The following is a 13,641-nucleotide window of genomic DNA, read 5'->3' as shown; positions in this document are numbered from 1 at the left end:
GACGACCAGACTGGCAGTTTATTTAAAAAGTAAGAACACAACGTTTCGATCAAAGTTTCTGATCCTTATCAAGTGTTTAACGCAAAAGAGTATTTCAACTAAAGCTCATTCTAAAACATAATAAAGTCACAAATTTGTTACAAAATAAAAATAAAAATAATGTTTTAGAATGAGATTTAGTTGAAATACTCTTTTGCGTTAAACACTTGATATGGATCAGAAACTTTGATCGAAGTAAATAGTTTTAGTAATTTTACAGTTGTACCTGAGCTAATGATTTCTTACCTTTTATTTTATTTTAATTTTTTTATATATACAGAAAAGAACTTTCATTTTTATTATTGTCATTCACTTGAGAAGGACCAAATTTGTGATCGAAACGTCGTGATTTTACAAATAAATTGCCAGTTTGGTTGTTTAAACGATTTTGTTATTGATTATTCTGGCGGAACAACATACGTAATTCTTATTTATAATTACGTATAAATGTGTTGTATATGTAAAAAATATGCAAAACAAGAAATTTTATTCATGAAATGATTAATTAATGCCTATTTTTATATGATAATTTCAATATTGTCACGGAAGTTCTGTTTCGTGCAGTTCTTATGTTGCATAATATTTCGATATCCTTGAATCCGCGAAATTTTAGCTTTGTCGTAACTACAATTGCTTCTCATTTAAAAAGTATTATCAACATTTCCGTTTAGAATTTTTGTCTTTAAATGTTAACAGAAGCTGGCCTCAAAATTATTATCGGTGGGTTTGTGATTTTGTATGATACATAGGTGTACGCACGTCATTTATGTAAATTAATTAATTAGAGAAAGAATAAAGTATTTAAATGCGCTTCTTTTATCCATTGTACAATACGTTGTGATATGTACGATCAAAACATTTCACTATTTAATATCATCAAACTTTGATTATTTCAATTCCCTTAATGATAATCATACTATATGCAAAGTGCGCAGTAAGTAGTTAGAGAATCGATTGATATCGCGGAAAAGGAATATAAAGTCCCAGCAAACATTTTCTGCAATTACAAATGGGGCAACAAATTATGTTTGCCGGAAGGTCGCAAATGGAAAATATACTTTGTTAACATACTTTATTGCAATTCTGTTAGCACACTTCCGTCAATATGCAACATTTTCACCGTTCTATTGTCAGATCTGCTCTAATGTTGTCGTCAATTTGACTGTGGAATATGTTCGTCAGATTTGGTTCACATTGGAGACCAACTGAGGACACAGTAGGCTCTGGCTTTGGCATTATAGTTCCGCTGACATTTGTTTCTCATTTGGCAACATCCCACAACCAAAATGTTTGCTGGGGTATAATATTTTATTCTAACTTTTAATTTTACACATATCTTTTCAAGATTAATAATTAAGAAAATTAGGTAAATAATTAAATGACAAACAAACAAGAAGCAGAAATTGAACATGTACTTCACTAATAAATTAAACGATGATATACTATCTTTGAATATTACAAATTGCATAGAAGATGTACATGATTAAACATTGCAACTAATAGCATGTCATATATTTCTAGATCTGTTAATCGAAGTAAATATCGATCTGTGGACTGTGCCTACACATATGAAAAAACTAAAATTCGTTGAAGAAGGATGATAAACGTTTCAAGCTGAGTCACTATTCAGAATTGAAACGACGGACAGGTCGGCGAGCAACATACAAAACAATTTTTTATCAGATTAATCAATAAAAAAACTATATAAACATACATTTACAACAGCTAGTATCCATTGAATCACAACACAAAAAGTCAATTTATGAAAAGCTAAAGCTAAACATGTGGGCAAGAATATGGTGAAAAAAACATTTTGAATTGCTACATGTACTAGCAAACGCGCAATATTTGTTATTAGTCTTGCTTGTACGTGCGTGGGGGTTCCCTATAGAAAGCTATCCTTACGTAGAGAATCGTCAGTCGTCACACGTTTGGAGAACGTATAAAAGTATATCTCAGACGTGTCTTCCGTAAAAGTTATTGAAAAATATCTATAATAATAACATGTCTAGATAAGCATATCTAAATCAACGATCTCTTCTGCAAACTTGTGGCATAGAAGCTGTGACATATTTAAACAGTGTACATATTTTTATTAAAAATATTTAATATTTTACAAGTATCTGATTGTGAGTAGTGCAATAGTGTAAATTTTTTAATGTTTACAGAACACCCTGTGTAGAAGTGTTAACATTTTCCTATTTTTTTATGATTAGCACATTCGTTATTCATCATAGATGTGAAATTTTGAGTTATGAGTTAAATATACCAATCTATTAAATGCACTGATTTGTGAGAGACTAAAATATGTTATATTAAATATGTTATATTAATATGTGCAACAATAATTGTTTTACTTAATTTCCATGAAGTGACAGATAAAATCTTTCTTGTCGAAACACTAAAATGAAAAACAGTACCAGAAAATAGTGAAAATTATACAAATAGCAAACATCGAATTTCTATAATAAGTGAAGAAACTATTTTAGTCGCAAATTTTATTGGTAATATAGTAATTTCTATATCGATGTGGAAAACAAAATAAACAAATTTAAAACCATAAATATAATAAAATATAAAATAAATAATAAAAAATCTCTCTTTCTCTGTCTCTTAACTTGATCTAACTAAATTTCATTAAATTAACTAACTTCCCCCCTCTCTCTCTCTCTCTAATGTAATCTTAAATAATTTTTTTATAAAATTTAAATTATATAATTTTTATACACAAATTTTTCATTGTTGTTAAGTAAATTAGTTATTTAGAAATAATTTTACGATGATATTTCTGTTGGTTTAGGTAATTTTTCAACCGTGACTACCGGAAAAACGCCATTAAGATAATTCTGTACAATCACAAATCAACCATGTAAACATACTAATTACTCAATAATTACATGTATTATAGAAATCACGTTGAAAGAGTAAACTTTCAACTACTAAATCTCAATATTCCTTTTAATGACAAATGGTTATGAAATATATGAAAATTATAATTATAATGATAGTGCCTTACCATTTCGGTTTTCTTGTTTTGTTAAATATATATTCCTATATTTTTATTATCAGTTTAATTGTGATATTAAAGAATATCTTTATTACATTTAAAAAAAACATCTATTACATGAAAACTGTTGCCTGTTACATTTGAAGAAAATTAGTTTTTACTGTTCTATCCCTTTAATATGCAATATAAAAATATAAATGACAAAATAATAATAATACCAAATTTGCATATAATCACATTAATCGCAATTAAAGTTGTTGTAAAAAACACATGTACGTTAAGTTCTGTTAAAAAGCAATCAAAACAATACGAAAGTTCCATTTCTATATTTTTATTTCATGAGAACATTTTCAAGATTATTTAAGAATTTACAATAATCGTTTAAAAAAATTGTATTGCAGTTCAGTCGTTGAACGAACATTCTTCGTTATTTCGTAAAATGGTGCAGCAAGAGGCCGTAGTTGTCAGAAATGCCACGAAGGGTTACGAACGGAAAACGCTAATACTCAAAGGCCTAGATATGACCGTTTCCAAGGGTTCCATGTGAGTAACTACTATTTATGAAATTACTATGAAAAGTTTGTCATTTTCTTCGTAAAGTACCGTTTCATTTAAAATTATAAATTCATATTTTTCAAAAACGTTGTTGGAAAAATATTCAGAAAAAAGTGCGTTAGAAACATGTAACAATAAATAATATTCAGAAAACTATGATATAAATTTTGAAACAGCTTTAATAGATACAGAACTTTCAGGAAACAACGTGTGTATTCCAAAAGCATGTTTAAAACAAAAATCATATTAATTTATAAATAAGGATAAGAGATTTTTAAATAAATTATTCACTTTATTATTTATTATTTTATTACTTTAGGACGTATTTTTACACACGATATCTTTTGGATTGTAATATTAATTACTTTAGCCTTCAGCCTGCTGGAAGTGACCTGAAACTGTCGTCACGCACTTTAGACATTCACCAATCGTTTAAATCGTTCAAATCGCTTAATTGAGCAATATATGTATAGCGCAATAATCAAATAGTCTTGTAACCGCATATTTTTAGATGAAAAATCCCTTTTTACAATTCTATACAAATTTGGCATATTTATTTTTGTAATGTTTTATCTGTTTAATCGCTAAATAACTCATGATATTTTGTCGTTTTGATAGCTTCAAACATTTGCTAGATCTATTGTTGAAGTTATTAAGATAAGAAGAAAGAAAAATAATTAAGAGTCAGCTATCTCGACTATTTTTTCAAAGATAAAGACAAAATGCTCTGGGGCGTAAAGCTCGAATGCCAACACGACAATCTTTGCTATAGCTTTATTCCGTAACAGTAAAAAATACAACTGTTTCTACAATACATAAATCTGAAGTCAATATTATCTCTTCAGAAATACGAAATGTGTCGAAAAGTTTATTTTAATGATATATGCCAGTGTTAAAATTGAGATATTAAATCTTATAATTTTGGCTGTCAAAACCGCCGTGACAGCTGAAAAATTATCTTTATTTCGGGATTTTATTTCACAGTTCTACAATCTTACGATTATTTTACCGTTGTACGGAATATGTGGGACAGAAGTCAGAGTTTTCGACACATTTTACAGGTTTTGAGATTATAAAAATATTATTTTTATGCGAGAAAATTGAAAAATAAAGCTGTATAAAACGCAATAGAATTTTTACATTGTATCATTTGTATTATTTCTTGCTTTTATAAAATAACTACTTTGCGATAGTCGACCTTAATCTATTTTTCATTTTAAAGTAATATTTGTACGTGAACACATCTGCATATATGCAATTAATTCTCAAATAGCAAAAACTCGATGTTTTGATCTTTGTCCTACTTATTTATGAAAAAAAGTTATTTGCACATTTGAAAATTTAATGGTAATATGGAAATACTGATGCATTAAACATCTGTTTAATTGCTGCAATCATGCACGTGTAAGTTTATCATCATCATATAGAAGATCTTGAACGATTTTGCAAGATTCTCTTCAATGTATCTGATATCAAGATAATTCAGAAAGTAGTTTTAATTTTGTTGCCGACATCTTCGCCGGATTCCGTGTCGGCAAGATTCCATCTACTGCTTCTAGAATCTCGTCCATTGTTGACGTTTTTCTCTGTAGCTTTAGATTAGTATCGCCGCGATAGTTAGTATCATTATTTTTCCTTATTATATAATGATAATCTTTTTGTTTTTGAGCTTCATTTTTATTCCGTGGGACGAGGAATTGCAGTGTTCTTCGAGAAAGACTTGTCGGAATGTTTGTTATATTACTCATTAAAGATTCGAGCAACATTGTTCCAACTTGTTTCTGATCCTTTGTTAAAGTGGTTATGTTTTTGCTTGGTAAAGATGATATATTCTTCAATTGGCTAAACCAGTTCCGACGATCTTCAAGGTTGATTAATTTATTTTTAAAAGTTCTCGATTCTTTTGGAATTATTTCTTTTAAAAAGATTCGTTTATCAATGGAACCAGTTTTAATTGTGAAAAAATTTTTATCGTGAAATATTTCTTTTTTCTGAATATAAGTATCATTAGTAGTTGGATTATCTGCAGTTTCAGTAAATTTCTCAACTATAAATTCTTCATTGGCAGAATCAGCTTTGATGGCAAAATTCTTATGTTTAGAATTAGGTCTATTTAAATTTTTTAATAATTCAGAATAACTCAAAATTTGCATTTCTGTTTTAGGCGCAATCCGATTATTCATTATATTTTTATTCATTGTCCGAGTTTTATTATAAATCTCATTAAAACTAGATTCAATTTCTTTGGTCAATAATATTGCCTTATCAGTTTTGTTAAAATTTTCTTTATCTTTCTTATTTAATGTTATTGCTTTTCCAAACTCAATGTTCTTAATATTTGTGACAGTATTCATACTTTTATCTTTTAGAAAATCATGATACTTGTTGTTTTTCGTTTTCATAGAACGTTTTTCTTTTTCAATTAAATTTTCTAAAAGAAATTGTGCTTGTTTCTGTAAATTTAAGAGTTTCCATCTTATGATGTCATCGAAAACGTGACGCAGTTCATGACGTTTTGCATCAAGTAATTTGCTTAACCATAACAAATTATCTTGAACTGACTTAGCATACTCGAAGAATATCTTTAGCTCGCTGTTTAAATCCTGCCTACCCGTTTGAAAGGCAAATTTGTCATTGAAAAAGGTCTGAGGAAATTCATGTTGCTTAAGTATTTGATTAAGATTCAGGGAATTTTGATGTCCTATAGAAAGAACTCTATGATGTAAACCTTCTTTACGAAATAAATTCTGATAAATCAACTTCTCGTTTTTGACGTTATATTTTTGCATCAGTGTCATGTGCCGCAAAATGTTACTGATATCATCAACCTGCCCGCAAAATTATACAATTATTAATTAATAATATCTAAAAATATTTCATACACTAGAAAATATTATATAATATATTGAAATTACTATAAAATTTAATCTTTTTTTATATACTTAATCTTTTTATAAATTATATAATTAAATTATAAAATTAAATTTTACTAATCTTCCTATGCTACATAAGTAAATCGAGAAATAGCACAAATTTTACAAACCATTTCCTTCAACATAAGTCTTCTTGTGCTTATAGGATAATTCGCCATATGTATGTACTCAAATTCTGCAGCATTTATTGCACTCATTCTATCAAAGTCATCGAGGTGATCCATTTCTAAAACCCAATTAAATTTTTAAATTATATTAAATAACTAGCATCCCCCGTCACGGCTTCGCCCGCGATATTTATGTGTAGAATTAAATAAAAACACATTTTACCCCTTCTCACCCGTTAGGGGTGGAATTTCGGAAAACCCTCCCTTAGTGAGCACCTACGTGATAGTAGGAATATACCCTTAAAATTTCACGTTGATGAGTGAGTGAGTGAGTGAGTGAGTGGTATTTGGCTTATATATATAGATATAAAAAGTATTTGACTTTAAAATTTTGATTATATTCTTCTATATTCGACCTATAATTATAAAAATTGAATTATGCTACATAAGCTACATAATCAGAGAAAGTTTGAAACATAGACTTAAACTAAGTCTATAGTATAAGTCTATAGTTTGAAACCTAAGATAAAGTCTATGAAACAGAATAGTTAATAGGATGATCCGCTGTTGTGATATAGTCATTTCAAAACCGTTGTTAGAAGTAACGATAAGAAGAATTTCGTTTTATCTCGCTATCTATGTATATGTGCAAAGAAATCGACTTACCAAGGTTATTTTCTTTATTATCAGTGCTGTCATCAACCTCTATCATTTTCCGTTGAACATCAACACCTTTCTCTCCGATATCGATCATGAGGTGGATTTGTCCTCTTAAAAGTGCTTCTCTAAATTTTCCAAACAACTCATTAAGATTATCTGCACTCAATTTATTAGCATGCAGATTAATCGACACCGTGTCTTTATTAAATGACGATATCGGTTCTTGAAATAATAAGGAAGAGAAGGCTCTTCTTGCAAGTAACAAAATTGCTATGCTGATGATCATGATTTCGCTGCGAGACTGAAACAAGTCGTGGATTTGTTACATGATTTTATGGTGTTGCACTAGACGGCAATATCGTCCGTTGTTAGCCATATCACGATCTTGTGCTTTCTAACGAGAACAAAGAATCGCTCAGTGGTGCCTAAAAGAAGTTTCATGAATGCAATTTTGTCGTTCTTCGATCATTTCTTATTCATAATAATATTTATACGTCCATAGATTTCGAAATATTTAAAAGACACTTTCAAAATGTTTTGCAACAATGTTCATTCATTATCAGTTCTATATACTTCAAAAGAAAAATTGTTGGGGGAACTTAATCATTGTTAAAATTTGTAATTATCGTAGTTATTATGTATATCGACACACAGACACATTACTATATATGTTTTATTATATTAAGAACATACAATACATTTTTTAAATAAATTTTTAAATAAAGCTCTTAGAAACTCTCAAAAATGCAGATTTCACTTGCCTATGCACCACTGCTCACTAATAGTCGATCGCTAATCGTTTTCGCCAATGAGTAATTGTTATATCCGCGCGAATTTAATGATCAGAGACCTATGATTGTCGACGATCGTGACCAACGCTTTATTAACGATTCGTATTTGCCATCCGTACAAACCGATTATAGTTTGCAAGGAAACTCATAAACGCTATCGTTCTTCAATAAGGCGCAAATGTGGATAAATTGCTACTAGGCACAAGAAGGGAATTTTGAAGGAGAATATAGAAAAGAAAATATAAGAGTTATTTTGGGGAAGGAGAATTGCTTCGTACCAAAAGAGATGTTAACAGTTTCATGCATTCATGCTCAATAACTGGATACAATCAAGCACAGCTAAATGTAAATAATTTTTTGTCTTATTATCTCAAACAGATACGGCCTGTTAGGCGCCAGCGGATGCGGTAAGACTACACTCTTGACGTGTATCGTTGGAGTTCGAAATCTCAACAAAGGAGAGATTTGGGTCCTAGGAGGAACTCCAGGCAGCAAGAATTCTGGCATCCCTGGACCTCGAGTGGGCTATATGCCGCAAGAAATCTCTTTGGTCGGAGAGTTTACCGTGCGCGATGCTTTCTATTACTTCGGCATGATCAATGGACTCCAAAATGAGGAGATCGGTAAGAACATCAAGAAAGAAAATCGCAGCACAAATTGGTATGAAGCTAGCTGCAACTGTTCCATACTGTTTTCAAGAAACAAGGAAAGAGTTCTTATCGAAACTGCTGCAGCTGCCACCGGATGATCGCTTCGTGAAGAATATGAGCGGAGGTCAACAAAGAAGAGTCTCCTTCGCCGCAGCGTTGCTCCATAATCCTGAACTCCTCATCTTGGACGAACCCACTGTGGGCCTGGACCCAATTTTGAGGGAGAAGCAAGTAGATTTTGTCTTTTCTATAGATGTGATGAATCAAGAATGATAGAAAAATATTTTAATACTTTCCCTTGCAGTATCTGGGCTCACTTAATCAAACTCACAAAAGAGGACAATGTTACTATTGTTATCACGACGCATTATATCGAGGAGGCGAAGGATGCTGACAAAGTAAGACTTGTTTCCATCGAATTATATTTTCTCCATTAAATCCACTATCATTTTTACAGTTAATTGTCATCATTAATCATTTTCTATTGTCAATAACTGGTAGAAATTGGGTAGAAACTAAAAAATATTTAAACGGTTGAACATTTTTTAGTCAACTTAATAGTTAGTTATTAATTTCTATTGAAACTTCTCTTTAACATTTTGTACATATAAAAGAATTGTTAAGCAAATATTATGTATATAACTTTAAAAAGCTGTTATTGTGCTCAATAATAGAAATCTAAAAAATAAATATTGCAAATATACTCAAGAGTAGCTATGTACATTTAATCCAGATTGGGTTAATGAGAAACGGCCAATTGCTAGCGGAGGCGTCACCGCAACAATTACTGCAACAATGTCAATGCTCATCTTTGGAGGAAGCGTTTCTTACATTGAGTGCGCAACAAAATAATATGGCCACAGAAACGTTCACAGTCCAAACATCTAAACCAGAAGACACCGAAAGTAATATTTTAAACCAGAATAATTATGACCAAATAGAGGTATGTATAAAACAATTTATTGTTCCAAAACATAATGTGTAAATGATTAAATAAATATATTATTTTATTATTACAATATTAAATTGAATTGTTAAGGATAAAACTTCAGAACGTAAAACAAATCCAGAACGTAAAGTTGCACGATTGAAGAAGTTTAAAGCTCTAATGATGAAAAATAGCATGCAATTTTTCCGTTATTATACGTGAGTATTTACCATTAAATAATCTTTTCAAAAACAGATATATATTTATTCATGAAAAAATATCCCAAGCATCCAATCGTAAGCGTTTTATCAGTATTGAGTCGTTCCAAAATTGCATATTTTAAATAAATTACGATAATTACTAATTAAAAGTTCTACTCTACACATTAATATCACATAAGCAAGTAGAAACTGATCAACGCAATTGTCGGTGTGTATACTTCTGTATTAACGAATATTATATTATATAAAGCAAGTGATATATGTATATATATATATATGTATATATGTATATATCATATACAGAAATATATGCACCGAAATCTATCAGATTCTATTAACCCACATAACACTAAACAATTGAGGTAAATTTTTTATCAATTCTCATATATAATACATATTAATAATGGTAAAAAATATTTCTTTATTATAGAGGTTTAGCTTTTGCGGTCATCTTTCCAATAGTCCAAATCTCAACTTTTTATATCGGAGTCGCTAAGGATATAAAAACCTTGGAAATCGGGGTCATCAATGATGATGCTGGCAATTGTGATTATAATAACAATTTTGGCAATATTTGGTACGACGAGGAAATGCTTACTTGTCACTTCGGTAATCTTAGTTGTAAATTCCTACATGATCTTGGCAACTCCATTGCGACACAGGTATAACAACTCGAAAATAATTAAAACACTCTTTACTTTTTTAATAATTTGCTATTTTATTTGTCAATATAAATTAAGGCCAGTAATTGTCATTATCAAGAAGTTAATGTTAAAATTATTTAAAAATTATTTATATGAAACTGATATTTTTCATGTGCAAGGATCTTTTTGGAGTAAAAAAAGGTACTTGCCATTAATATTTTTGCTTTTAGGATTATTACAATAACATTTCCGAAGCAACTGTTGATGTGAAAGATGGAAAACTCGTTGGCATGATACATTTTCATCAAAATTTCTCCAAGGCGCTGGAAAGGCGATTAGAAGCTTTTGCTTTTACTGAGGAAAGCGATCTTATTGCTACTGAGATTCAAATTTTTCTCGATATGGCTGGTATGTGTAAACATTATTTACATATTATGTACAGTGTTTTATATATACAGTTACATTATAATACATCATGAATAACCTACTATTTGTGCAAATTGTTGATCTGCACATCTTTATAAAAGTTATATAAAATTCTGACAGTAATAATAATTAATCAAATATTTAATTTTTTTATAATTTAATAATTAATAGGTGATTATGAAGTGACAAAATGAGAGAGAAATACTTTTAAAACGAAATCAGTCTCAACTGTTTGCCAAATATCTCGGGATATCAAATATACGGGATATCTTATGTACGCAATATTAAGAAACTAAAAAATTCGGGAGAAGCCATTTTAAATATTACATACTCATAATAAGAGATCTGAAAAAATTGAAGTTAAAATTTGGAATTTCGCTAATGCTAACTAATTGTGCGTTAATTAATCAATGATTATTCAATAATGTTGCAAATCAAATTTGGAATGGTTTTTGTTATAGATAGTCAAGTTGGAAATTACATGAAAAAGAAATTGTTCGACCGTTTCATCGCAATATATGAGGATGTAATGAAAGATTGCAGACTTTCGACAAAATTGGCTAATGTACCTATTCGGGTGAATATAAAAATTTATTTTTTTATAAAATTTATATACTGTCATCTCTCTCTCTCTCTTTCTCTTGTGTCACAAGATAGACATTGTGAAATTTTAAGATAAAAATAAAAGAATAACTGGATTCTCTCTAGTTCGAAGATCCAATTTATGGTACGTCGGATCCTGCTTATGCAGACTTTATGGCACCGGCCTATATAATAACGTAAGCAATTCAAAAAATAAATGTAATAATATATAATAATAATATATAGCATATATACACTTTTTTCTTATGTCATTTTTATTTCTCCAGACTTGCCTTCGTTCTCGCTACCATAGTCTCCACCTCGTTAATAGTTACAGATCGACTAGAGGGTGTTTGGTATCGAAGTCTGGTTCAAGGTAATACACACACACACACACACACACACACACACACACACACACACACACACACACACACATATATTTATTAATTAATTTTTTAAAATTATCTTTTAATTTTTTCATTTCTTTTATTATGATGATTAGATAAATATATATATAAATATGTGGTAGGTGTCCAGACTTGGGAAATCTTGCTGTCTCATATTTTATGTCAGACAATAATTGTAATCATTCATACTGCAATGATATTGGGCCTCTCTTTTCTTGCATGGGGACTAGAATGTAAAGGATCGATATTTCCCGTAATATTGATCACATTTCTCAGCGGTATGTGTGGATTGATGTATGGTGCGTATCCTATATAATGTCTCAAAAGAAGTATAGATATTAACCGGAAAACTGATGATAGCGTTATATTCTAGTAAAGTAATTAAATTAGTTATTGATTGTAATTTTCATTCTCTCTTTCAGGTTTCTCCCTCTCTATTCTGTGTAACGATCATGTGATGGCGCATTTCGCATCGGCCGGAAGTTTCCTTCCATTAACACTTCTAGGCGGTAATACTATTATCTTTTCCTATTTCGAAAGTTTATTTTAATTTAATGTATTATTACACAGATATTATATTTTTATTAGATTAATAATTGATAAATCTTCCTTAATTCTTCTTTGTGCTATATAGTGTCTTCCTAGAAAAAAATTATTAATATATTTGATTAAATTTATATTAATTTATATTAAATCGATAACTAACAGGAGCTATGTGGCCAGTAGAAGGAATGCCAAAAGTCCTTCGTTGGATCAGCTTAAGTCTACCGATGACGTTCCCCGCCATATCCTTAAGACACGTCTTCTTTAAAGCATATTCTTTTTTCGAACCAGAAGTTTACAATGGTACCTTTGTGCTTATCGCATGGATATTGCTTTTGTTTACTATATCTGTAATAGGCGTAAAACGTAAATCCTCGTGACCTCGCTTAGAAATATATAGAAATTTTATTTTGAGAAAACATTGCATATGGCTTACAGGGTTTAGTTAGATACAGACAATACATTATTTAATAAAAAGTATTTTATAAAATATAAATATTTGGCGTTGACAAAACTCTCTTGTTGAATACATACTATATCTGTTGTTTTTTTTCAAATTAAGTAATATAACGCGTAATATATTCGTGCGTTTTATATATTTTATAATAAAAAGCTATGGAAAATCTGTGAAATTCTAATCATCTTATTAATTATAATTCAATTTATTTTTTCTTTTTAGTTTTAATTTTACAAGAAGAACAAATGATTTAATTATAATAATATATTAAATAATATGTATACAAAATAGAATTTTATTGAGAATAAGAAAATAGGAACGTTTATTTTTGTGATAGCAGTATTAAAATACATGTATTAAGAATAATAAGGAATGATACGATATTTCAAAGTAAAAATAATTTTTGTATTTCAATGAAGATAGATCAAATAATATGATAACGAGGTCTAATTAATCGTATTTATTATATTATGAATAAAAGACCACTGTTTCAAAAATAATAATCAGTTTTAATTTATCCAAATTACTACATTCCCGATTATAATTTTGTACTAGACAGATAATGCTACATTACACAACGCAATAGATTTCCTTATATATAATTAATTTTTTAAATTAATTTTTTCTTTTACATAAAATTATATATTTAGGTTTGATCCATATATAAGAAAAATGATTAGAATTGTGT

The 13,641-nt window shown here is 29.4% G+C and overlaps 2 protein-coding genes across 6 annotated transcripts; one reads left to right on the top strand and one right to left on the bottom strand.

The window, feature by feature from the left end:
- Window positions 1-1,362: 1,362 nt before the first annotated feature.
- Window positions 1,363-13,129, top strand: LOC105281058 (ABC transporter G family member 23-like). 5 transcript variants are annotated; one of them, XM_026969885.1, is made up of 16 exons: window positions 1,713-2,121; window positions 2,840-2,908; window positions 3,448-3,589; window positions 8,471-8,715; window positions 8,792-8,969; window positions 9,047-9,140; window positions 9,476-9,685; window positions 9,782-9,888; window positions 10,322-10,553; window positions 10,766-10,943; window positions 11,423-11,538; window positions 11,670-11,740; window positions 11,831-11,919; window positions 12,076-12,252; window positions 12,376-12,462; window positions 12,662-13,129. In XM_026969885.1, exons 3-16 carry the CDS (start codon window positions 3,486-3,488, stop codon window positions 12,874-12,876), a joined length of 2,103 nt encoding a protein of 700 aa, XP_026825686.1. In that variant the 5' UTR covers window positions 1,713-2,121; window positions 2,840-2,908; window positions 3,448-3,485; the 3' UTR covers window positions 12,877-13,129. The 5 variants fall into 5 exon arrangements, with proteins under 5 accessions (XP_026825689.1, XP_026825690.1, XP_026825686.1 ...); XM_026969888.1 differs by lacking the exons at window positions 1,713-2,121; window positions 2,840-2,908 and adding an exon at window positions 1,363-1,687; XM_026969887.1 differs by lacking the exon at window positions 2,840-2,908 and having other exon boundaries at window positions 1,713-2,119.
- LOC105281059 lies at window positions 4,361-8,464 on the bottom strand. The gene is made up of 3 exons (XM_011342016.3): window positions 7,308-8,464; window positions 6,645-6,760; window positions 4,361-6,429 (listed from the first exon to the last, which is right to left on the bottom strand). Exons 1-3 carry the CDS (start codon window positions 7,585-7,587, stop codon window positions 5,074-5,076), a joined length of 1,752 nt encoding a protein of 583 aa, XP_011340318.2. The 5' UTR covers window positions 7,588-8,464; the 3' UTR covers window positions 4,361-5,073.
- Window positions 13,130-13,641: the final 512 nt, after the last annotated feature.

The sequence above is a fragment of the Ooceraea biroi genome, chromosome 5 (assembly GCF_003672135.1).
Source record: "Ooceraea biroi isolate clonal line C1 chromosome 5, Obir_v5.4, whole genome shotgun sequence".
NCBI classification, from domain to species: Eukaryota; Metazoa; Arthropoda; class Insecta; order Hymenoptera; family Formicidae; genus Ooceraea; species Ooceraea biroi.
Note: the sequence above shows the minus strand (reverse complement) of the source record. Positions and strands in the feature narration are given on the sequence as shown.

Excerpts from the sequence above, each read along its gene's own strand:
- LOC105281058 (XM_026969888.1), top strand. The coding sequence starts at position 3,486 with ATGGTGCAGCAAGAGGCCGTAGTTGTCAGAAATGCCACGAAGGGTTAC. Across the intron at positions 10,944-11,422 it reads AATTTTTCTCGATATGGCTG|ATAGTCAAGTTGGAAATTAC; the intron begins GTATGTGTAAAC and ends TTTTTGTTATAG. Across the intron at positions 11,920-12,075 it reads GTATCGAAGTCTGGTTCAAG|GTGTCCAGACTTGGGAAATC; the intron begins GTAATACACACA and ends AATATGTGGTAG.
- LOC105281059 (XM_011342016.3), bottom strand. The coding sequence starts at position 7,587 with ATGATCATCAGCATAGCAATTTTGTTACTTGCAAGAAGAGCCTTCTCT. Across the intron at positions 6,761-7,307 it reads TAATAAAGAAAATAACCTTG|AAATGGATCACCTCGATGAC; the intron begins GTAAGTCGATTT and ends ATTGGGTTTTAG. Across the intron at positions 6,430-6,644 it reads GACTTATGTTGAAGGAAATG|GTTGATGATATCAGTAACAT; the intron begins GTTTGTAAAATT and ends TTTTGCGGGCAG.